This window comes from Ammospiza caudacuta, chromosome 9 (genome assembly GCF_027887145.1).
Source record: "Ammospiza caudacuta isolate bAmmCau1 chromosome 9, bAmmCau1.pri, whole genome shotgun sequence".
NCBI classification, from domain to species: Eukaryota; Metazoa; Chordata; class Aves; order Passeriformes; family Passerellidae; genus Ammospiza; species Ammospiza caudacuta.
In genome coordinates, this window is record NC_080601.1 from 1,633,867 (window position 1) to 1,659,046 (window position 25,180).

Sequence of the window (25,180 nt, forward strand, 5' to 3'; positions counted from 1 at the left end):
TAGTATCTAGATGTTTTGCAATATCATTCTTCCTTTGCCAGTGCTGGCACTGTGAAAGTTATTAGAGATTTATAGGTGAGGAAACCACCAGTAAAATTAGAGCAGCTAACTCTTAAATCAGTAGATTCTCAACAATTTCTCTTAAAGGTTCCCTATAACTACTGTGTCATTTATAAATAAACACAAAATTGTAACTTTAAAATTTAATTGCATATTAAGAGCATATTGGGTGCAGGTTATCTAATGCCTTTCCCTGGTCTTTCACCTTGTTAGTGCAAAGACATTTCTCACAAAATGATGCAGGTCCTGCATACCTGAGTCTCTGTGGTCCTTGGGTGACTGTGGCCATCCAGCTGAGCAGTTACAGTGAGATGCCAAAAGGCTGTAAGTCACTGCAGAACTTCACCAAATACAACCAAGTTTCTGCATTCCCATGGGCCCTCTTTTTTTCCTGGTTCACACCAGTGAGGGAGAAAACAGGGATCTAATCACTCCTCTTAAATGCTTTCTTAAGCTTGAGCTGCTTCAGAGTAGCTGACCAGTGTTCAGCCTGTTAAATCAAACCCACCAGAGACTGCTTCCCATGTGCCTGGTGTCTTCTCATTGTGTCTTCTCTTTCCTGTGTAGCTGTACTGATTATGAATAAGTAATGAAATCATTTGAAGAATTTTATCTGTAGGGCAGAGTCTGAAATCATGTTTTCCTGGCTGTTACTGCCTAGATTATTTTTTATTCAGAGATGAACCATAGTAGCTTTTTGGCCAGTGCTATTTGTCCATGTTGGTGTAAACTTTCTCCTAATTGTCTCCCAAAGGAGGACATTTCTGTTTTGGGTCAGCTGAGATTTGAAGGCAGTAATTTTTCCAGCTGATTGTATAATTGGCTGTGGCCACCACATGTGTCTGAGTTTTCCCCAGACAATGGAGCTGTTTTTCTGCAGCAGCACTTCAGTGTTGTACCTGCCAGGTGTGTTTTGCATTGTGATGGGCACTGCATGTGCAGCTTGGCATCGAGGGGCTGCTGGAGATGCAGGAGCTTGCAGGGAAGCTGCTGCTGCAGGGAAGGGTGGCCCTGTGGCACAGCTTGAGCAGGTGTGAGTGACCCCAGAGCACCTGGGTGCTAAGGGCTCTGACAGGAATGAGGGAGGCAGAGTTTCAAATCTCTCACACAAGCTTGTGACTCAAGTCTCCTTGCCTCACTGTTTAAGCTTTTATCTTATGGTGTTCTAATATAACACTTTCGTTTCTAGCTTAAGCTAGATAGTCCCTGAAATCGGCTTGTTAAATCTAAACTGAAAAAAATAATTAAAATCCTCCAGTTTGCAGTTAGTCTGGCACTTAGTGGATAAGCACAGATAAGTTCTGATTTACCTAAATTCCCTATCATGGTATCTGGCATAGTTTTCTCGTTTAATATTTCTTCTGAAAGCTTGACACCACCTATGGATGTGATGTAAGAGGTGAACAGGTGTATGTGGAATCCAGGTTTGGAGATTAGGACCATAATGACACAGGTTCAGATGTTCAGGTATATTAACAGTTACTGGTGTAAATTTCTTCAAATGCTGAAGCTCAAATAGACTTACTTTGCTGTTTTATGAAAATCTCATAGTCTCCTTTTCTCTCTCTTTAGAAGATTTGCTTTCCACACAAATGTAATTAATTTTATCAAGCCAAAAGAATTGTCTGCTTTTGTTTGCCTTACCTACTGAAAAGCAAAAGGACAGTTATATCTATGTCCTTTGGAAAAATAATTGTTAAACAAAAGCTGCAGTTTTTATCTTTGCCCATATTAAGCCTGTTAAAAGTGGCAGCAGTGACTTTCTGCCACAGTGTGGGATTGCTTAGACTAAAAGTCAGCAGAACCAGACTCCTCATGTAATCTGACTCAGCTTTCTCAGCTGTGAGCTAGCACTGCTGGCTCTGAGTTAAATCCAGAGGTTCTCCTGATCTCTAGAAGACTAAAGTTTATAGGCATCGAACCCCTCTTTGAAACAGAGCTTAATCTCTGGTCTGAGACTCTGAATGGCAGAGAGAGCCTGGGTTTGTCTGCAAATGACCTCTGTGTTTAGCCCCACTAGGGAAAAGCGAATCTGCCATGGTCAGAAGGATTTTGGATGCTTCCAGTGGAAAGGGCCAGCAGCACATCTGGGAAGCATAATGTCACTGCAGTTCCTGCAAGTACAAAGTAAAGCAGCAGCTTCACTGAACTGACTTTTCTTACCTGTGCTCCTCTTTTTTTCCAGAATTTAATAGTGCTGGATGCTGTGGCGGTGAGCGAGGAGAAGGTGAGGCCGTCCCTGGAGCAGCGGCTGGAGGCGATCATCAGCGGGGCGGCGCTGCTGGCCGACTCCTCGTGCACGCGGGACTCGCACCGCGAGCGCATCATCGCCGAGTGCAGCGCCATCCGCCAGGCCCTGCAGGAGCTGCTGGCCGAGTACCTGCGCTCCGTGAGTGACCAGCGCGGGGGAATGGAGTGGTGAATGTGGGGGAAGGGAGTAATGAACGTGCGGGAATGGAGTAATGAATGTGGGGGAATGGAGTAATGAACGCGGGGGCACTGAGTAATGAACACGGGGAGCTGAGTAGTGAACGTGCGGGAATTGAGTAATGAACGCGGGGGAATGGAGTAGTGAACATGGGGGAATGGAGTAGTGAATGCGGGGGAATGGAGTAATGAATGCGGGGATATGGAGTAACGAACGCGGAGGAATGGAGTAATGAATGTGGGGGAATGGAGTAATGAACGCGGGGGCACTGAGTAATGAACACGGGGAGCTGAGTAGTGAACGCAGGGGAATGGAGTAGTGAACATGGGGGAATGGAGTAATGAATGTGGGGGAATGGAGTAATGAACACAGGGAACTGAGTAATGAACACGGGGGAATGGAGTAGTGAACGCGGGGGAATGGAGTAATGAACACAAGGAACTGAGTAATGAACACAGGGGAACTGAGTAACGAACACGGGGGAACAGAGTAACGAGCATGGGGGAATGGAGTAACAAACACGGGGGAATGGAGCAACGAACGTGGGGAGCTGAGTAACGAACGTGGGGAGCTGAGTAATGAACATGAGGGAATGGAGTAATGAATGCGGGAGAGCTGAGTAATGAATGCGGGGGCATGGAGTAACAAACACAGGGGAATGGAGTACCGAACGCGGGGGAGTGGAGTAATGAACACGGGGCAATGGAGTAATGAACATGGGGAGCTGAGTAATGAACGTGGGGAACTGAGTAATGAACACGGGCACCTGAGTATGGAACGCGGGAGAGCTGAGTACTGGACATGGGGAACTGAGTAATAGATGGAGGGAACTGAGTAATGAACATGGGGCACTGAGTAACAGACATGGGGCAGCTGAGTAATGAACAGGGGGGAGCTGGGTAACGAACACGGGGAACTGAGTACCGAATGTGGGGAACTGAGTAACGAATGCGGGGGAGCTGAGTAACACATGGGGGAACTGAGTAACGAACACAGGACTGAGTAACGAACATGGGGCAGCTGAGTAATGAACAGGGGGGAGCTGGGTAACGAACACGGGGAACTGAGTAACGAATGTGGGGAGCTGAGTAACGAATGCGGGGAGCTGAGTAACACATGGGGGAACTGAGTAACGAACACAGAACTGAGTAACGAACACGGGGAGCTGAGTAATGAACAGGGGGGAACTGAGTAACAAACATGGGGGAGCTGAGTAGCGAATGTGGGGGAACTGAGGGACACACAAGGGGGAACTAACACACACAGGGCACTGAGTAATGAACATGGGGGAACTGAGTAACAGTCACGGGGCACTGAGTATTGAACTGGGGCACTGAGTAGGGAATGCAGTGTAACTGAGTGACATTAAACACAGGGGACTGAGTAACAGGGGGCAACTGAGTAACAGACACAGGGCCGCTGCATAATGCAGGGCAACTGAGTAACAAACATGGGGCAACTGATTAACAAACACAGGGCAAGTAAGTAACAAATATGGGGCAACTGAGTAACAAACATAGGGCGATTTGAGTAGCAAACACGGGGCAAGTGAGTAACAAACACAAGGCAAGTGAGTAACAAACACAAGGCAAGTGAGTAACAAACACGGGGCAAGTGAGTAACAAACATGGGGCAAGTGAGTAACAAACACAAGGCGATTGAGTAACAAGCACAGGGCAAGTGAGTAACAAGCACAGGGCAAGTGAGTAACAAACACAGGGTGACTGAGTAACAAACACAGGGCGACTGAGTAATGCGTGGCCACTGAGTAACACAGGGCCCAGCTCAGGCCTGCCTCAGCACCTCCTGCTCTGGGAGCTTAGCATTTAGCTAAGCATTGAAGTGCAGTTTAACCTGCATTTCACAAAATGATCTTTAAAAGGTTGAAAGGGACATTTTCCTCCAGAAATGTAAGCGAAAACTAAATGCACATCCCCAGCATGAGTATAAATTGTATTAATTGCGTTGTGTATATAAAGTCTGTGGAAAATGCCGTACCACAGATAAAATGTACATTAAGGTTATTTTATGCTTGTTGTGAACTGTCACTGATTCAGAACAGACAATCTTTCATATGCCAGAAACAAGAATTTTGGTAATACCACTTCCTAGCCCAGAGTTTGGAAATGTCATCTCTGCTCCTGTAGAATGCAACAATTTAAATAAGAATTTCTTAAAAGGTAAGCAATCTGTTAGTGTTGTTTTTGAGTAGGGTGTTGTCACCAGAAGAGAAGAAGAGCACCGATTTACAAGTGTTAGAATGACTAAATTGCTATATTGGGAAGACAGGAGTGTTGGGTAAATCCAGAAATCTGATTGTCTGACATGCTTGTAGCTGTGAATTAGAAAAGGAACGTAGTTTGCGTTTTAGAATTGATTTTTCTTTTAGATTTGAAGAATGGGTTTGACACTTGTTACATCTGGCAGGTAAATGTTGAAACAGTGGAGACTCAATACTGTTAATATGGGTACACAATGTTAATCTCATGCTTTTCATCTGTAAACATTATCTGTAGGCATAATGTTCTTTTCTAAAGATACCTCAGGATGATTCACTGAGCATATTGAGGGAACAATTGTGTGATACAGATATTTGTTCCCTTTTTGGGAGCTGAAATTCCCTTTTGTTCTGTAAGTCATAGCAGTTAACACAATTGAAAGCTGTTCTAATGAGACTCTTTACTTTGTCTTATTCTATTGTCCTTAGGATAATGTAGGTTAGGGACTAAAATAATTATGCATGTCAGATTTTTTTTTTCATCTGACAGATATCATACTTTTTGATATTTCTCATTGTTTATTGGAAGTTTAGATACTTTGTTAAAGTCAAATTGTGTTTCAGCCCTTACACCAGAGAGAGATGCTGTGAAAGTTTTAATCAAAATGCTGTTGAATGCAGGCTTAATCCTTGAAGCTCTCTGGAAGTGCTTTACATATGGGTTAGATAGTGAGATTTCTTCAGCTCTGGTTAGCTTGGAATGTAAATCTTCAGTACATTCTTGTAGCAGATTTCTCTTGCAATGTCTGTTCAAAGGTGGGTCAGGGTTTGCTGTTAAGTGGCTGAAGGTTTTATACAGGAAAGCATCCACCTTTAATGGTTGGACTCAATGATCTTGAAGGGCTTTTCCAACATAAGTGGCTCTCTGATGCTGTCCAGAGCACGTGGCAGGATGCAGATGTGGTGAACAGCATCCCATATTAGTCCAAAAGGTTTCTATGGGTTTGTCCCAAGAACGCTTTCCCATGAATCTCTGGTGTGAAACTACAAGATTTTAACTCAAATGGTTTTACATTTTTAGACTCTTGAAACAAAATTGTGATGATCTTTTCTACTTCAGACATAATCATGGTTTTAGGGGTATGTAATGTACAATAGGTGGAAAAGAATAATACATAACCCAGCTCACTGACTTGAGAAAGTCAGACAGCAGCTGTTGAAATATGACAGTAAGGGAAAGTGCCATATAATTTGCTGCAGAACACAGTGAATGCACAAGGTGGCAGAGACAAGGAAGCAGAAGAGAGAAAATACAAAAGATTTAAAGGCATGTGGTTACATAACAGGAGGGAATGACAAGTTTTTAGTTTCTTTTAGAGCTCTTCTTATATGAATGGAAACACTCACTGAGAACAGTTTCTGGCTATTACTGAGACTGTGTTAAATAAGTTTTCCAATGAGAGGATTACCAGATGTCAGTTACTTTATTTCACAGCTCTAACTCACTGAAGAAAAGATGATAGATCCAGGAAACAGTGCTGATTTATCAGTGTCTTTTTGGCTCTTCTATTAGTAGTTTCAGCAAGCCAGGCCTGGGAATTGAGTGAGCTGTAAAGATGATGACAGCCATTTGCTATCATAGCACAATTTAAGCACAATTCAGTTTTCCTCTCCTTGGCATCACTGTTGTACTCCACAGGCAAGTGCATTCTCTGTTCTTTTGAAGCTGGGCCTCGGTGCTTGAACTCGAATGAGGGACTTGTCTTTACAAACTGTGGGTCTGCTGGCAGGTAAAACTAGCAGTGAGAGAGAAAAGAAACAATGGGAAGGATTCCACTGATTGATGAATGGAATGAAAGAGACTTGTCCTTACAAACTGTAGGTCTGCTGATAAATAAAACTGGGTACTGAGAGATGAAAGAAGCGATGGGAAGAACCATAAATTCCATAGGAATTCCACGGATTGACACAAAGAAAACAAAAGGGGGAGGGTTATACATTAGACGGGGGTCTCAGGTATGAGACATTTCAGAAAGTCTGTACCTCTGAAGTACCTCAGGCAATGGGGAAGAGAGATGGACATGGGGCCAGGAAATGAGGATAAAAAGGAGGCTGCATCCTCAGAAATTCTGAGAGACACCAGGGGAAATGCCCCATGGCCTCTCCCTGTATTTGAATAAAGTTACAGGACTCCTCTGTCTCTTTTTTTGGACATAAACCTCTGGTGTTTGTGGATTAATTTTCCTGACAAACTGTACAGGAACTTAGGATTTATTAGCGCTAACATTTGAAAGAGTATAAGGAGTATTGCTTTTGTGTTCCTAAATTTGTTTCTTTTATTTTCCTCTGTTATTTAAAGTGTCTAATAAGCCTCAAAGGCATCAAAGATTAAGAGCTTCTTGGTGTCAGTGAGATAAATTTTTAATTTTTTTTTAAAAGAGTTTTTAATGCAAGCTTGGAGAAACATCTTTTCAGAAGATACTTGCCTTAATGTGAGTGTTTTTCACAGAGGTTTTATCACAGTGAATCATATAATGCCAAGTGAAGCAAAATGGTCTCCACAAGAACCTATACATTTTTCTGTTCACAGAGTAATTCCGACACACAGGAAATTGCAAACACATTTATAATTCTTCTGCAAGGCAGCAGGTTTTTTTCTGAATTGTTCCAAAAATTCTTCAAAATTATTTGTGTGCTGTTGTTAACCTTTCTGAATTTTACTCATAGACACAGGTTGTTAGCAGATACATTTGTGTTTTAGGACATCCAGCAACAGGAATTGCTACTGTGGGTTTGGATACCTTATAAGTGACAGAATCATACTGTCCTGTGGACAGTAATGGAATAATGTATCCACTGGAGCAGTCACATTGTTCTGCTAATAAGCACTTGCTTTTTCCTAGTGACAAGCTGTTGTCTCTTCATCCTTTGCAATGAAGAGTTGCTGAGCTCAGTGCAGTGCAGCAGCCCGAGCTCCCTGTTCTGTGAGTTGTGCTTTTATCAGTCACAGTGAGGACACCCCTTCCCTGGGGGCACAGGGACGGTGCAGCTGTGCTGAGCCTGGCTGGAAGGGGCTGTTGGAGCAGCACTCAGGGCTGCAGGTGCTGCTGTGTCTGCCATCATTAATGAGGGAGGTGTGCCTGAACAATTACCTGCATCTTCCTCTGGCTTTCAGTAAAGATCACTCCTGGAGTGCTAGGGCAGGTCAGAACACTGCTGTGAGAGCTGCTTTCTAGAACTCAAATCCCCTTACTGTTGGAATGTTCCATCCTATTTGAGCTTCATTAGTATGGTTATAGGTTGGAGATACATATGTGTGTATTTTTCTGATTTTTCAGTTCTGATTTCACGTCCTTCTTGTGTATTCTAAAACTGTTCGTTTCTTACCTGGGTTTTTGTGTCATGATTACCTACGTGTTTGGGTCAGACATGGGTAATTTAGTCTGGGTTGTGCCACAGGTGGTGGCAGCTGCTGTGTCCTGCTGTCCCACAGCTGTGCTGTGCGTGTGGCAGGAGCAGAGCCAAGCCAGCCCTGCTTCTCCAGCCGTGCTTCCATTACAAGCTGTGAGGAGAGCAGTGATACATTTTACCTTGAGGCAGACCAGCAAGTGAACTGAAGTTGCCCACCCAGTACACATTTATATCACTGCTCATCAAGCCCTGGCCATCCATGGAGTGTTGTGTGCTCTGTGGCAGAGCTCAGAATGGTCAGCTGTGCCCTGGACTGCACGTAGGGCACACCTGAACCTTGCTGGGAATGCAGCTCCTGGAGCTTTATGGAACTGGCTTCCCTCGAGGCTCCCAAGCCTTGTCCTGCACCACCAGATTGTGTCCACAGCTTCTGGCAGTGAGAGGATGAACCTGTTTGGGGGTGAGCACATCGCTGAGGGACAGGGAGGAGCTGGGCTGGGTGAGCCCTTGGGGAAAGGTGGGCAGTGCAGAGCCTGGACAGCCATGGGGAGGGTCCATTGTGGGAGAGGGGACACAGCTGGCAGCTGGCACTTGGGCTGCTGTGTCTCTCTGGGTTTCAGCCTCTGATCACTTACTGGAACGTGAGCATTGCAAATTCAAACCAGAAAATGGCTGGAAAACCAGGAGGGTTTTTTGTTGGTGGCGTGGTTCTGGGCCTTGCTCTTGTTCTCAGCTCTTAAATTTGGGTGCTGTGGAGCACTAATGCCTTGCTCTACCTCTGTATTGAGGAGTCTTCAACAACAGCTTAAGGTCTGACCCACTGTCTGGATGTGGAGACTGGGATTGATAATGGTTTTTTATGCTCTTTTGTTGCCATTCTTGCTCTTGGAGAGTGGAGGGATGTGGAGATGCCTCAAGCTTACTGATATCTCAGCTTGGCCTTACTTGTGCTTCATGGTTTCCCCAGGAAGAATTTTAACACTTTCCTGGTTGCCAGTGACACCTGAGGAGGTAAAATAGGGGATGTTTGACTTGTGCTTTATGGTTACTTCCACTTTATTTCACAAGTGTGCAGCTTGCAAAGCTCTGTGTAGCTGCTCTCTGGAGAACTGACCCCAGCCTTGGTAACAAGGAGTTTGAGGAAATTCCATGTTAAAGTCCTCAGGAACAGAATGGCTTCTGGTTATTAATGGAAGGGGTTGAAGTGACTGACTTCTGGAAATCCTTGGTTTTAAATCTGTTTTTTATTTCCGAGCAGATGAAACCCACTTTTATTTGTGCCTTTTTACAAAAAGAGTGGATTGGAATGTGCTTACTTTACTGTCCTCTTCATACTTAAACTTCTTAAGAAAACTGGTGTTCCAGAGAAGTTTGAAATTGAGGTATGTCAAAATGTAAACTAGAAGAATTTCCATGTGTGGGTGGGAAGTGTCACTCAGTTCTTTTCTTATTCATGGCTGGGTTTTTTGATGACTTTATTGAGTGTTATGTTTTTCAAAAAAGGATGTATTGCAGTAAAATTGGTATGCCTATATGGTATATTATGCTGGCATTTATGCAAGAAAATATGTAGTTTTCATTATTTTGTTGTTCACATTGTCTGAGTAGTTGATTGAGTTGACTTTGAACACTCCTACAGAGGATTTTCTTCTGTTTTGTATGCAGTATGTATAATTGAAAATCATTTTTAAATGTTAACTTTCAGTGAACATTTTGTTTTATGGGGAAATTAGATATGAATTGTTAAGGAGGAGGATCTTAAGTGTACTTAAAAGACAGAAGTAGTCCAGTGAATTCCCCAAATAGATTTACAGCTGAAAAATAAGCTGCAGTTACATGTACCTGATTATAGATGCCCTTGCAGACCCTGCAGTAATCTGGGATCTGTGCACGTGAGCTGGAGAAGGATAATGGGAGCTTTTCTGTCCTTCACCCTGCTTTTCCTGGGCTGCTTCTGAGCTGTGTCAGGATTGATCAGCTCTGCACTGGGGTGCCACAGCTCGTGGCTCTGTGGGGTCACTCCCTGCAGGAGTCAGGAGTTTGTATGTAGCACACCTGGCAGCACCACACCAATATATGAAAATATGTTGGGCTCAAGACTAAATTTTGTTCAAGAAACCTTCAACACAGCAGCATTTGCTCTCCCCAAGATGAAATAAATCCTTGATTATGGTAATAAACAAGCATTAAAAATAATCAAGCATTTGTTAACTCAGCATCTGCCTAGCTGTTTAGTTTATGAGAATTTTCCTATTTTTAGAGTTTATTGGAAATGGTTGTTACTACATAAGATTTTTCTCAACAGTTTCCTGTTTTTTAGAGGATGTTAGACTAGTCATTTTCTGAAATGTCAGGGTGCCATTTCTAGGAATGCTACTGAAGTCTGCTGTTTCAGGTGCATTTGTCATGGTTTTTAATCCTCTGGTATAACACAGCTGATTTTTGTTGTCCAAATATATTTCTAAATTTCATTCTGTTGCAGGTTGAAAATTACTTTTTGTTTATGTATCAGTTCTAATTAAAAATATCAATCATAACTGGATAGTTCAGGGGACTCTTCATGGAATGTTGGTGTTGTGGGCCCATGGAAACCCCAAACCAGCCTGGCTGGAGTTGACTCTGCTCTAAGCAGTAGGCTGGACTGGATAATGGCCAGACATTGCTGCTGTCTTCAGTCTGCGGAGTCTGATACCAAACATCTGAATAAATTGCAGTGTTTGTGCAATGCCCTGGATGACCCAGCCAGCTCCTTTTAATATACAGTAAATCCCATTATTTACTAATGGAAGATTGAAGGATATTCGGGTAATGAAGCCAGGACAAGAAATTACATAAAGTAGTAAAAGGAAAGTTTCATTTCAGTAATCTCTGGTAATTTTGAGATGATGAAAGAAGAGAGTTACTGTGTTAAATTCTGTTGTAATGAACCCTCTCTAGAAAACAATACCTTGTAGAAGTCATTTGGGAAGTGGTTGATTAAAAGCCCTCCCGCAGAGTTTCATCACAGAGATGAAATTCTGAGACTGCAGAGATCTATTGCATGGCTGAAGGGAAGTGCTTGCCCTGCTTTCCTTGGATCCAGGATATTGTGTGCCAGCAGCCCATGAGGTGCTGCACTTCTTCATTGAGAGTACCAGAAGTGACTGCACTTTGGTACAAGTGGAGACACCTGCAGAGTTGTCAGCTGGCTTCTGGGCTTCATTTCTTGCCTAGCTTCTCTTGATATTTGTTATGAAGAATGAACAATGGAGCTTTAAGTGAAGTAGCTTATGGACACTTTTCATGAAATCAGTACTGTATCATATTGCAGAAAAATTGTAATTCTTGGTCTCAGTTGTTCAGCCAGATCTTTAAACAGTGAGGTAAAGGAGATCAGGAACTTGAAGATCTAAATCCAATTCCACATTTTCATTTTCTTTCCGAAAAGAAAGCCAAAACAAGACCTAAAAAACAAAACCACATCTTTGTCTTTGGTCACAAACAGCATTTATTGGCACTTCCCTCCTATTTTAATTTTCCTTTTAGTGAATTCTTTTCCAGTTGTTGTTTGTTGTTCCTGCCTGACATGCTACTCTTCTTTCCTTAATTAAGTAAAATAAAAAGGAAGATTATCATTTTGTGTAATTGCATTTGTGACCATTGTGTATGATCAGAAGGCTGGCTAAGTAAACAATGGAACCATCCCCCCATCACATTAATAAAAAAGATGTGCTTTGGTCCTTTCAAGATCAGCTCTTCTCAAGAACTGCTTTTCATGGTTGTTTTCTAAGCCAGTGTAGCCAATTGGCACATTTTCTTTCTCTTTGAATATGCAAAGAAAATAAATGTCTGAAGTCAGAGAGCTGCAGTGCTTAGTAGAATACTTTAAATAAATGATTCTAATTGCTGTATTTACTGGAAAATCTTTACTACCTTAGGTTATTCTAATTGTCCTTAACCATTGTTTTATTATCAGGAGAAAAAACAAAGGAAATTTATACAAAGATGAAAAGAAATGATAAATCAGCTACTTGACTAGGAGCTGTACTCAGGAATAATCTAAGATTATCTTTTCTATCAAGGAGTGATGATTCTAATTTTTTCTAAACCCTGATATTGTAGGGGAGGAATTATCAGGCTGTAAAAGAGGATAATTGGTAAAGGAATCCCTCCCTTCATTTTCTTGAATGTATTTAGCTCTTTGCAGGAGAAATGAAGAATAATGATCATTTTTTATTCCATATAAATAAGAGAAAATAAGAAATAAAATAATTACAAACATCCTGGCAGCAGATAATGGAAAAAAAACCTGGAGCCCACGGTAAATCTCTTCTCTGGGAGCTTGGTTAGTGCTTCTTTTGTGCTTAATTCAGCAAAAGATCACTGTGCTGTTAACGTGCCTTTACTGCTGTGCTCCTGCACACAGGGACAGTGCACACAGGACAGAGCAGGTGCACATGAGCCACAACCATTTGGGTTTACAGTGCTGTTCCCAGGCTACTGCTTGCAGCAACGAGGAGGTGAAATTGGGGAAAACTGCAAAATTCCTGTAGAAGGTGTGCACTGAAGGAGTCCAGACAGTGAGTAGGCCAAAGAAAAGGGAACGCTCTGTGACTGCTCAGAGCTGTTTGTAAGGAGGGAAGGTCAGAGTGGCATTTGGGATGTGTCCCACAGCTGGCAAGGAAATGGAGCTGTTATTGCTTAGCTTTCAAGTGAGCAGAAAAACTTGTTTCTCATTTGAAAAACAAGAGGCCTGATAATCTTTTGGATTCTGTCAGCCACCTCCTGTGTGCCATGAAAGCAGGGCTTTGGAATGCAGTGCCGTGGGATGCTGAGGTGGTGCTGGCAGCAGGCTCTGCCTGCCCTGTGCTGAGCAGATTGTGGAGATGGACAATTCTCCTGGATCCCAGGGCAGAGCAGAGTGCTGCTGCATGAGAGTGAGCATGCAGTGTCTGAGCAAGGCCTGGCTGAGGCTGCTGCTCCTCAGGCTGTTTGGCTGCTGCGTTGCTGATCCTTGGAACACCTGCCTCTCCCAGCTCTAAGAATGGAGCTTTTGTGGAGCGGGACTGCTCAGCCACTGGCACCTCCACGTTCTTCCCAGAAGGACTGGGAACAGCAGGCCTGAAACTTTCGGAGTTTGGTCCCAAGGCTGTCTTACAGGGCTGGCAGGGCATATGCCTGTGTTGTGTCAGATCTGTTGTGCTTTCTCTGTTTCCATGGAAGATTCTGCTTTTGATAGATTGGTAAAATTTAATAGAAGAAAGATTCCTCTGGAGAATCTCCAGCTATATTCCTGATTTTTGATGTTGTGCTTCTGTTCTTGCTCTGTTTTTCAGTTTATCTGTAGCACTGTGAATGCCATTTTAAATGTCTGATAGAATTACAAGCAAATAGAAAGCTTTTTGTTTCTCATTCCATGTCTGGATGAAATGTGATTGGCAAAATTCAGATATTAAAATTACTTGTTTGGCATTTATTCAGATGCAGATCTGGTAAAGTACTCTTGCAGATCTATTACAACAATAGCTATTATAACTCAAGTAAAATTGGGAGGCTGAGAAAATGATCAGGAGGAATGGCTTTAGATTATTGTTTAGACCACTAATTAAGGAAGGAAAGAAGTTTTGTGGTTTTTCTTTTGTCCTCTAGCTTATTCTTGTAGTGAAGAGTCTGTGGGCCAGTCTGTGAATCTGGAACCATCCATTGCTGGCAAACAGCTGGACTGTGACACTGTCCTCATTTTCCCTGTGGGTGAGGAGGTGAAGGAGGTGGAGTAAAGGATGAGCAGTGTCCTGGCATTGCTCTGTGCCACAGAGCTGCTGTGGGGCTGCTGGGAGTGCCCCTGGCTGCTGCAGGCACAGATTGCTTCAGGTGGCTCTTGGCTCCTCTGCCCAGATAACCCATTCTGAGGCAAGAGCAATGCATGGTCTGATCAGCCTGATCAGCACCAAAGGCTTCTTTGCTTAGTTAATGGAAGGAAGTAACCTGCACATTTAATAATGAAGAAAAGGGTGGAAATCTGGGCACCGGAAGGAATTTAGAAGGAAATAACAGGACGGAAAGTAAAGACCTTTCTAAATGGGGGAGAGGAAGTCAAAAATATTCTCTCCTGCCTGCTTCAGGCTTCCTGTAAATAGCTAGCTTGAAAAATTAATGCAGTCAATAAGACAAAGTGAATATATGCCAGGAAGAGTCCAGGAATATTTAAGAAAGGAGCTTGCGAACCATTTGCCTTGATTGTAAAAATCTGTGAGAGATGAGTATTTCCAGGTAACCAAAAAGCCAAATTTATATTAACAGATAAATTCCTCTGTCTAGGGAATTAATAGGTCAGTCCCTCTAACTTGGATTACCATGAAGAAGCTGCAGGAAATCTTTATATATTCATTCCCTAAAACTGCTCAGGATGTGAAAGTGGTGCTGAGCCACAAGCATCTATTTTGAAAGCATGTTTTGTCAAATACATGTAGTTCTGTGACAGAATAGCTGGCTGGGGATTAAAAGGGAAGCTGGAAATGCTGTAATGTTACACACAGCAGTGCACACTGAGAGGATGTTTTCACAGGCAAACTTGAGAAGCACAGTTGTTGTATAATGAGTGAAGATACAGGTCACTGAAAAACTGTTCCTGGTGAATTGGTGTTTCACCCATTGCAGGTCAGTTTGGGATGGCTTAATGGAGTGTGATTCTGCAGGGACTGGCCTGGGACCCATGTGTATGGTGTGCTTCCATTAGTAATGAATGAAACCCCAAAGGATTTTAAAGGTCAATAAAAACATTGCCCCTCTTTTCTTCTTTTTATTTTTGTTTGGTGAAACGGTCTGGAATCTGCAGATTGAAATGATAAGTGCAAAAAATTCCTCTTGGGAAGAAGTTCAGTGTATAGGTAAAAATGCAGGATTTGTGGCTTAACAGTGGTACTGCTCTACAGCTCCCAGTGCCATGTGAAAATTAGAAATGAAATGAACTGGCACTAGGGCTCAGCTCAGTAGGAAATTTTAGGCATCACAGCTTAAGAATAACAAGGACTGGTAAAAGGAACAAAATGGAGCAAGGATTTTAGAACTTACAGAAAGTAGGAAGCAGCTGACTTAACTGAGTCTGTGTAGCTTAGGAAGAGGTGGAGGAGAAGAGGAACATGCTGATATTTTCGGATATGGAAGAGGTTTTTATAAGGTTTGTGCTGTTAAGTTATTCTCTGTATCCCTCCAGAGGAAGACAAATGTCAGTGGCCAAATGCAGAATCTGTGCAGTACTGAGCACAAAGCCCAGCCACGGGGGTGGGCAAGCTCCAGGCAGCTCCCCGAGAGGTGCAGGAGCTCTCAGGTGGGGCTCCAGGAGCACCTGGGCTGTTCCAGGGAGCAGAGTGACCCTGGGTCCCCCTTAGCCCCAGAGGTGCAGGTGCTCTCAGGTGGGGCTCCAGGAGCACCTGGGCTGTTCCAGGGAGCAGAGTGACCCTGGGCTCCCCCTTAGCCCCAGAGGTGCAGGTGCTCTCAGGTGGGGCTCCAGGAGCACCTGGGCTGTTCCAGGGAGCAGAGTGACCCTGGGCTCCCCTTAGCCCGAGAGGTGCAGGAGCTCTCAGGTGGGGCTCGAGAGCACCTGGGCTGTTCCAGGGAGCAGAGTGACCCTGGGTCCCCCTTAGCCCCAGAGGTGCAGGAGCTCTCAGGTGGGGCTCCAGGAGCACCTGGGCTGTTCCAGGGAGCAGAGTGACCCTGGGCTCCCCCTTAGCCCCAGAGGTGCAGGAGCTCTCAGGTGGGGCTGCTCGGGCTCCAGGAGCACCTGGGCTGTTCCAGGGAGCAGAGTGACCCTGGGTCCCCCTTAGCCCCAGAGGTGCAGGTGCTCTCAGGTGGGGCTGCTCAGAGCACCTGGGCTGTTCCAGGGTGCAGAGTGACCCTGGGTCCCCCTTAGCCCCAGAGGTGCAGGTGCTCTCAGGTGGGGCTCCAGGAGCACCTGGGCTGTTCCAGGGAGCAGAGTGACCCTGGGTCCCCCTTAGCCCCACTGATCATGGCTTTACAGTTTTATAAAAGCAGCATTCCCAGTCTTCATACTGTGTTTTCTCACTACAGGTTGCTTTTTTCCACAGGTTAGTGCAGGGTTTGTAACAGTGAATGGTTTTTCTGTGCAGTGATCAAAACTGGAGTGAAATTTGGTGGGGTTTTCAGATTTCCAGGCCATATGCAGATAATAATCTGTCCTTTCTACAATTTTGTGTTCAAGCATCTGGGGAAGGCTGGTTAATAAAAGAAGCTGTTAATAGTTGTAGGCATAGTAGGAGTTTATTTTCTTATGAGCTATTTGCATGAAAACAGTACATTTAACAATGATTCAGCTTATCAGCAGGAGCTTTTGTATCCTGACAAATTTATAAGTATATTGGAAAGATTTATCTAAATTTAATATTTCAGGATCTACCTAACCATTTTACATCCTATAATCTGTTCATAAACTGGAACTTAAGTACAAGAAATAGAAAATAGGAATTTCGCTCTACAAGATTAAAACTTTAGCAACCAAATTGCATTTGTGTAATGTAATATGTGAGCTGTTCTCTCATACTAACATGTTTTTCTGAGGAGAATGGATATGAACTATAAAACAAGTCCTTTGGTAGTCAAGGGCTGGTTTCACTAACTGGAATTCAGGAACAACCTAGAATGTGTCTGTGTAAATAGAAGACACAAGACAGCTTTGCAGCTCTTCCAGAACTTTTATTGGTGCTTTAGGTACAAAATAATGGATTTGTTCTGGAATAGATGGTAGTTTGTTTGCCTGACCTAGATTAAGCAGGTTTTTTTTCCTCCCTACAATTGGGTTTGGTGGTTATAAAGGAGGAATGACTTCATTATGTGTTGAACTGACTTTTTTGCAATAAACTTGAGAATCTAAAAGCATACTGTCAAATGTCACTGTTTTATGTGATGTATTTCACAGTTTAAAACACAGGTTTTTTTTTCCAAAGTTGAAATTAGAATTGTTGACATTAAGGAAATGAAAATGATTGATGGAGTGGTTTTACTTGACCAGCTGCTAATGATTTCTCACTCAATATCTTGTTAGCTTGTGCTGAAGTCATACATATGGCAACCTAGAAAATAGCCTGAAGTTCCTGAAAGTACAAAGAAGAAAAATAGAAGTTATTGTGGTGCTTTTGATCTATGAACTGTGATATAAAATGTGACTTTCGATGTTCTGGGATGGTGTGATCGATAGCATAATTTTGTTATTAAATTGTTTACTCTTTACTGAATGTTACAGTGCATTATGTTTTGGCTCAGAGGCAGGGAGAAAGGTCACTTAATTTCCATGTTGGGCTGCAGCCCTTGCTCAGGTGCAGCTGTTTGGGAGGAAGGGAGAAGGCATTTTCCTAGGGAACAGCTGGAAATGCTCATCTGAGAGAAAGAAACCTCTGGAACTTGCCAGGCTGGGGGCTGCTTTCACTTGCAGGAGCCTCTGTGCTGTGCTGCATAGAGCTCTCATTCTTATCTGCAGTGCTGGCTCCTGATTATCTCCTGTACAAATGCAAAAACCCAGTGCTTGAAAGCACCAAAGCCTCTGAAGCCAGTGGTGGAGCTGGCTTTGATGGAGCCAGAGCATCACCTAGTTTGGAGGATTAAGCTCAGCTCTTGGGGCTCTTACTACTTTTTTAAAAGCCTCTGGTCTGGATTGAATATTTCATGCTGTTCTTTTTTGGTTTTGCCTATGTTGCCTGACACTCTGGTTTATTGTAGTGTCTTACAAACTTCATTAGGAAAATATGCTTGGTATTTTTTGTTGAAATACAGTCCTGGTTGTATCTCCCCTGTTTTTCTTTCTTTGAGTGGTGCTGTGGTTTTGATGTTTCTGCTGACATTTATGGTGCAAAAGGGAAGAATTTCTGCAAAGCAGAGAGGTGAAATTATGGTTTGACCTAGTGTTGAAGCGGAGCAAATTAGCAAAAGAAAAACTGTTGATAACCAGTGAGAATTCATCATATTTTCCTCACACATTTGTGGCAACTGAAATTTCTGACCAGGACTAGACTCTGTCTCTTTTGGCCTCAGACTGCATGTAATTATTCAGAGTATGCCATTTCTTCTTATAGGAAGCCTTATTACCCAGAGGCAGATGTGATCTATCATCTTTTCCTTCAACAGTTCCCCTTTTCCCTCTACCCTGAAATAAATCAGAAAAGATTTATAATATTCTGCAGCCCATAAAACCTGCTTCATTATCCTTAAATCATATATATCTGATTGCAAAGCTCTTATTTTTATAAAAATTTTGGGAGCAGAATATTTTATGGAGTTTGGTGTGTTTTTACTGGAGGCAAAAAATCCATTTTTTAAACCTAATTTTTTTGCAAGTTTTTGCTGTGAATTGAAAGCTCTCTTAGACAGAAGGAAAAGAATGGATCCACCTTGAGGTGTCCAGACAGAAGGAAGTATTCAGGCTGAAGGGACAACATCAATTGTTTGTCTTTACATCTAATTGAATTAATATTCATGTGGGTAGTACTTTGGTGTCTTTACCCATATTGTTATTTATTAATAGTTCTGCCTTTGATTTACTTTTCCACTTCCCTTGGTTTTTCTGAAGTCCTCCTAGGTGAAAGAGAAAGAGGCCAGTAGCAATGTTATTTTTGACATAAAAGCACTTGATTGAGGGTCTGGTATAGGTCTGTTAGAACCTCCCTGAGGAGTTTTGCAGATCTGGGTCTGTCTTCTTTTTTTCTGGGGTCATTTACTTTTAGTTCATGTTTGTAAGGCCAACTTTTTAATCCCTGTTTCTGATTTGCATTCAGATACGATGCTGCTGATTACTGCCATGTACAGGAGATACTTGGAACTAAAGAAAATGGAAATGATTTTCACATTCAGAAAGGCAGATCCCATTCTCTAATGGTTTGCCTGTGTATATCCAGTCCAGACTTAAATTTAATTCTTCCCATCTTCTGTTTTATGTTGTGCCTTAGTAGCCTGTACCCCCTTTTAAAAACCAACCTTAAATATCTTCTCAAGGTCCCTATAAATTTTGAAAATACATTTTTTTTTTTCATTCCTGAAGCATAACTTAGTTGCATTTATAGCTCATTTCTTTACATCCTCTCTCTGGAGTAATGCTGAATTATTTTGCATTTGAATCTTCAAATTTTAGGTAGCAGTGTGAGTCTTTTTTTTTGGTAACTGTTGTATTTCTGTGGCATTAACAATACCCCTGCATAAATTCCCCTCCCTCTGTATTTTGTAAAAGAAAAACTTACACACAAACTCTCAAAACAGGTCATTAGTCTTATTTCTGGGAAGCGAAAAGAAAACCAAACAACACTTACATCTTATGGTAAGATGCTTGCATATTACAGGAAGGAATCTTAGAGTGTAATTTAGCAGTGTAAATTATCTGAATTAATGTCTTTATTTCGGTGGGTATTTTAATTTCTTTGCTAAAGCAAAGGCAGGGCCTCAGGATGCAGGTAGGGAAGGAAGGAGTGGATGAGTGCAGGGTGTGTGAGCAGTACCTCAGGCAGCCCCTCACCCCTGAGCCACCAGATGGGCTCTGCTCTTCTGCCCCTTTGGGATCCAGGGGTCTTCAGTGACTGTGGATTCAAGGAGTCATTCAGGGGAATAAAGCAATGCAAGAACGTTTCAGGGAGAAGGTAGCATTGGAGCAGCTATTTCAGCCAGGCAGGAGACAGGATTCCAAAGGAAATTTTATCAAACATGGTTATTCCCACTCAGGTTGCTGTGTTCCCCAGAGACTGCAGGGCTTTTAAGAAGTTAGAGGAGCACCTTGAGAGAGACCATCTAGTTTTTATTTATGCCTCAGTGTATGTTACACGTGAGGTGGAAGGTTCTGTACAGACTGTGCTGGCATCCCTGTCCCGGGAGAGGCTTCACAGGGCACGGCGGGGCAGAGAGAGCTCCAGGGTCGGGCTGTGAGTGCTGCCCCTCTCCCGCTCCCTGCCCGCTCCCGTTTCCTGCCCCTCTCCCGCTCCCTGCCCGCTCCCGTTTCCTGCCCCTCTCCCGCTCCCTGCCCCGCTCCCTGCCCGCTCCCGCTCCCTGCCCGCTCCCGCTCCCTGCCCGCTCCCTGCCCGCTCCCTGCCCGCTCCCGCTCCCTGCCCTCTCCCTTCCCCGCTCCCGCTCCCTTCCCGTTCCCGCTCCCTGCCCGCTCCCTGCCCGCTCCCTGCCCCGCTCCCTGCCCCGCTCCCTGCCCGCTCCCTGCCCGCTCCCTGCCCGCTCCCGCTCCCTGCCCGCTCCCTTCCCGCTCCCTGCCCGCTCCCTGCCCGCTCCCTGCCCGCTCCCGCTCCCTGCCCGCTCCCGCTCCCTGCCCGCTCCCGCTCCCTTCCCGCTCCCTTCCCGCTCCCTTCCCGCTCCCTGCCCGCTCCCTGCCCGCTCCCTGCCCGCTCCCGCTCCCTGCCCGCTCCCGCTCCCTGCCCGCTCCCTGCCCCGCTCCCGCTCCCTGCCCGCTCCCGCTCCCTGCCCGCTCCCTGCCCGCTCCCGCTCCCTTCCCGCTCCCTGCCCGCTCCCTGCCCGCTCCCGCTCCCTTCCCGCTCCCTTCCCGCTCCCTGCCCGCTCCCTGCCCGCTCCCGCTCCCTTCCCGCTCTCTGCCCGCTCCCTGCCCGCTCCCGCTCCCTTCCCGCTCCCTGCCCGCTCCCGCTCCCTTCCCGCTCCCTGCCCCGCTCCCGCTCCCTTCCCGCTCCCGCTCCCTGCCCGCTCCCTGCCCGCTCCCGCTCCCTGCCCGCTCCCTGCCCCGCTCCCGCTCCCTTCCCGCTCCCGCTCCCTTCCCGTTCCCTGCCCCGCTCCCGCTCCCTGCCCCGCTCCCTGCCCGCTCCCGCTCCCTGCCCGCTCCCGCTCCCTGCCCGCTCCCTGCCCCGCTCCCGCTCCCTGCCCGCTCCCTGCCCCGCTCCCGCTCCCTGCCCGCTCCCTGCCCGCTCCCGCTCCCTGCCCGCTCCCGCTCCCTGCCCCGCTCCCTGCCCCGCTCCCTGCCCGCTCCCTTCCCGCTCCCTGCCCGCTCCCGCTCCCTGCCCGCTCCCGCTCCCTGCCCCGCTCCCGCTCCCTGCCCGCTCCCGCTCCCTGCCCCGCTCCCGCTCCCTGCCCCGCTCCCGCTCCCTGCCCGCTCCCGCTCCCTGCCCGCTCCCCGCCCCGCTCCCGCTCCCTGCCCCGCTCCCGCTCCCTGCCCGCTCCCGCTCCCTGCCCGCTCCCTGCCCGCTCCTGCGGGACGGCTCCTGACCGCCGCGGCCTCGTGCTTCGCTGTGTGTCCCGGGCCTGGCGGCCTGTCCCCGCCTGTCCCTCTGGGACTCACGGGCGCTGTCCCCGCCTGTTCCCGCCTGTCCCCACTCCACCTGCTAAGCTGATGCTGACAGAGCGCCGGGGTTCTTGTGATAGCGCTGTCCCTGTCTTCTGTTTCTTTCCCCCTCTCTCTGTGCCTTGTCCTTTCCCCCTTCAGTCGGAACACTCACCTTTTTTCCAACAAGAAACGCTTCTCAGATACAATATTGCCGCATATGCCCTTTATTTATGTCCGATAAATCTGTCAAAAGAATCCTCCCCAGCTCTGGCTCCGTGGAATGGGACACACCTGTACAGTTTTTGCTTTGAGATGGGCAGGGCAATGTGTTCATTCTTTGCAGAAACTTGGAAAGTTTCTATTATGATCACTTGGTGAAGGTGGGGTTAGTGCAGTTCACACTGACAGTCGTTAACCATATCTCTTCACAGCTTTAGCGTGCAAAAAGGTTATAAACCCCCAAACCTTTACATCACCTTGTGCAGTGGGAGAATAAAAAAAAAAAAAAAAGGGTTGATTTTTATTAGCATATTCTAGCATTATTATATCTATGAATCTATATTTGCAAGAGGTAGTGATGAGGAAAAGCAGTGAGAGAAGCTTCATCATGTGCTTGGTTGGCAGCAAAGCTGCTCAGCCCTGGAGGTGACACCTGAGAGGCATTTCCCTCCAGGACCTCAGTCTGAATAGTTCTGTGTTACTGCTGCCTCTCTCAGTTGTGACAGCTGGACTGCAGAGGGCAAGGAGAAGTATGAACTGTCTAGGTAATGCTGAAGCAGGAGACAAAAATACATCTTTTTCATGAATCCTATTTGCATATTCAGATACACCATTGATAGCTATATTTTTTCCTTTCCTGACAATGAGAATAAGGCTTTTGGGCAGTGGAGGCTGGACTAATTGTGCAAGTTTACAGATTCTTTAAAAATAAAGTTACCAACAGCAAGACGTAAAAGGGAGGTGCATCATTATTACTAGAAAAGTAAATAACTTTCATTATTTCTTTTGAAAGCATAAATTACAACAAACTGTTCAATATGAATTGTTCAGTTAATGGCTTTCCATGCCTCATTTATGACACACTCTTGTATAAAACTACTGAAATTATTGAAGTGCACAGTGCTGCAGAGACACATCATTTTCTTTTAATGAGTATTCTCAGCAAAAGTTGATGAGGTTTTGTTCTCCAAGAAACACAGAATTAGTGTATAAGAATGTGTAAATTACTGGGCTTTGAAAGGTGTTTCATTGAAGCACTCACTTTATGATTAGATTGTAGATAGAACCAATGCTGAAATGCAGCCACTTTAAAAGTGTTTCTTAGGGAATACAGAGTGGGAAATACTCTCTGTGAAAGCTGGAAAAAACACTCTTGTATAACTGCACACTGAATTCTTGTGCTGTTTGTTAGGAGACCATCCATCCTGTTCATGTCAGCTGACTTAAGGCAATTAATAAGGCAATCATCACACGTTACTGTTATCCAAACCAATGCTGTGTTAATGCAGCACTAATTAATGCTCATTTGTGTATTCTGAGTGTCGCTGTCAGGGATGTGGAGCTTGGCTGGCAGAGGGCTGGGCTGAGAGCTGTGTCACCGAGCCCCTCTGAGGCTGCCATTAACAGGCAGATCTCATTTACATACCTGATTGATGGTGAGCAGCGAGAATGGAAGCTCTGTGCCATGTGGGATTTTCACACTTGCACACACTGCACTGCAGCTTGCGTAAAGATTCTTGGCAAAGTTCTGGTGGTGAAATGTTAATTTCTTGGGGGTTCATTAGAATAACATTAATCATGAACTCTGATTATGTTCACCTTATTCTGAAACTTTATAACTGAAATTAATCAGGTTCTGTAATTAGGTAGAACAATAAAATGGAACCGGGCTTTGTTATTTTATAATAGAGCTATTGATTCACTCAAATGTTAGACTTTCTTTGAGGAATTTAAGGAACATCTGCTTTGAAGTATGGGAACTGAATCCAGCTGCTTGTCTGTGACACTGTAAATGATCCTATCATTAATTAGCATTCACCATCTTTGAGGGCTTTCATTGCTAGTGTAGCAAAATCAAGAATTTATTGCAGTTCAGTGACACTGGCATCCTGGCTTATTTCATAGGTCATAGTCTTGCCCTTGCACTTGTATTTTGGTTTTTTTAGTCTTCATGTTACCGTTTTTGCACAATTTCTGTTCTCAGGTCCTGTCTGAGTATAGGAAATAATAAGAGATAAAGCATGCCTTGAGGGAGAGAGAAAGGGAGGGACTCTGAGTAGAGCAGGCCTAGTACACAGCTTTTGAGGCTGGCTTTTTCCATTGGTTGTGTGCTGCCAAAAGAAGTCTGATACTTAGGATGTATGTCTGAAAACTGTGTATATTTTGGGGACTTTTATGTTAGTGGTAGCTCTCAGATCCCTTGAGAGTAGTTTGTACTGCAAATTTTCATACCTTTTTAATTGAAGCAGTCATTTGCTTTCCTGTATAGATGGTGTTTGTTTTTTTTTTTTTTACAGTCTTGAGATACATGCAGGAATTTGTCAAATGAGTCATTATTGTTTTTATCCACCCCTTCCCTAGGGAGGAGCTCCAGCCAGCTGCTCGGGCTTGCTTTGCTGCTGGGTGTTCCAGCCCTGTGCATTGCTGCCCCAGCGTGAGCCACTGATGGATGCTGGTGGGAATTGTTGCTTGCAGCCGGGTTTATTTTTAACATTGTCTCGGGTTTTTCACTGCTCGAGGTTATATTGTCTCTCAGTCTGTATTTTGCACGTTTAATGACTTCCCCCAGCGTTTTCTTGGTGAAAGGACCCGCCTGGTTCTGGGGGTGTCACTAAGTGAGTCGGGGTGGATGCCTTGGCTCCCCCTGTTCCTGGTGTGTGGCTCTTGCTGCCAAGGGAAATGGTACATGGGAGTGACCCCCTCTTGGTGAATACTTGAACCCACAGACTCCTTTCTTCTTGCTACCTCAGCTGGGAGCCTGGGGCTTTATTGGGGATGCTGTTGTGTTTTATCCATGGAACAGAAGCATTTTCTGGTGTGCAGCCAGAATCAGAGCCCAGCTGGCAGCAGTCTGGTGGCAAGCAGGGGTACCCAGGCTGAGGTCAGGATTCAGGACTGGGTCTTTTCTGGGCTAGCCTAACCTGGGTTTTTTCATCATGAGGATCTTTTAGAGAAGGTACCTACCTGCCACCTAGCTTTCTTGGAGACATCTGTCTTACTGAGAATAACAAGTTTCAGGCTGGTGTAGTCCATGTCGAAAAAGGGTATCCATGGAATATGTGTTAGCAGTCTGGGACTGGGGTGGGCACACATCCCCTGCTGCTCTGGGCCCTGGGTGCTGCATCCATTGTCACAGACATCTTTTGTGGAAAATCCTTTCTTTGGGGTTTTCCCTTCTGGGAAGCTGAGGCCCCAGAAGAGGAATGTAAACAGTGGTTCTCTGCTGCTGAGGAATGCAGCAGGTGCACCTGGGATTGGCCCATGTTCCATGTTTACAATTAAGGCCAATCAAAGACCAAGCTCTCTCTGGGACAGATCAGAGAGAGCTCTGTTGTTGTTCATTCCTATTCTTTTCTTAGCTTAGCAGCTTCTGAACTTTTCTCTCTATTCCTATTAGTATAGTCATAATGTAACATATATATCATAAAATAATAAATCCAGCCTTCTGATCATGAGATCAAGATTCTTGTCTCTCTCTCTCACCCTGAGGAACCCTTGCAAAGCCATGCAACAATCCATCTTGCAGAGCACTGCCATTCTGGGGTTACAGAGAGCCTGGTGATTCAGATGCCTGGGAAGTGATTGGGAGAGTGTGAGGAAT

General features: G+C 45.0%; 1 protein-coding gene across 1 annotated transcript in view; it reads left to right on the forward strand.

The window, feature by feature from the left end:
• The window catches only part of CTNNA3 (catenin alpha 3), a 415,687-nt gene that overhangs the window by 81,859 nt on the left and 308,648 nt on the right, over positions 1–25,180 (forward strand). The window contains exon 7 of the mRNA XM_058810887.1: positions 2,246–2,449. Coding sequence (XP_058666870.1) covers positions 2,246–2,449 — 204 coding nt within the window. The remainder of the gene's footprint in view (positions 1–2,245; positions 2,450–25,180) is intronic.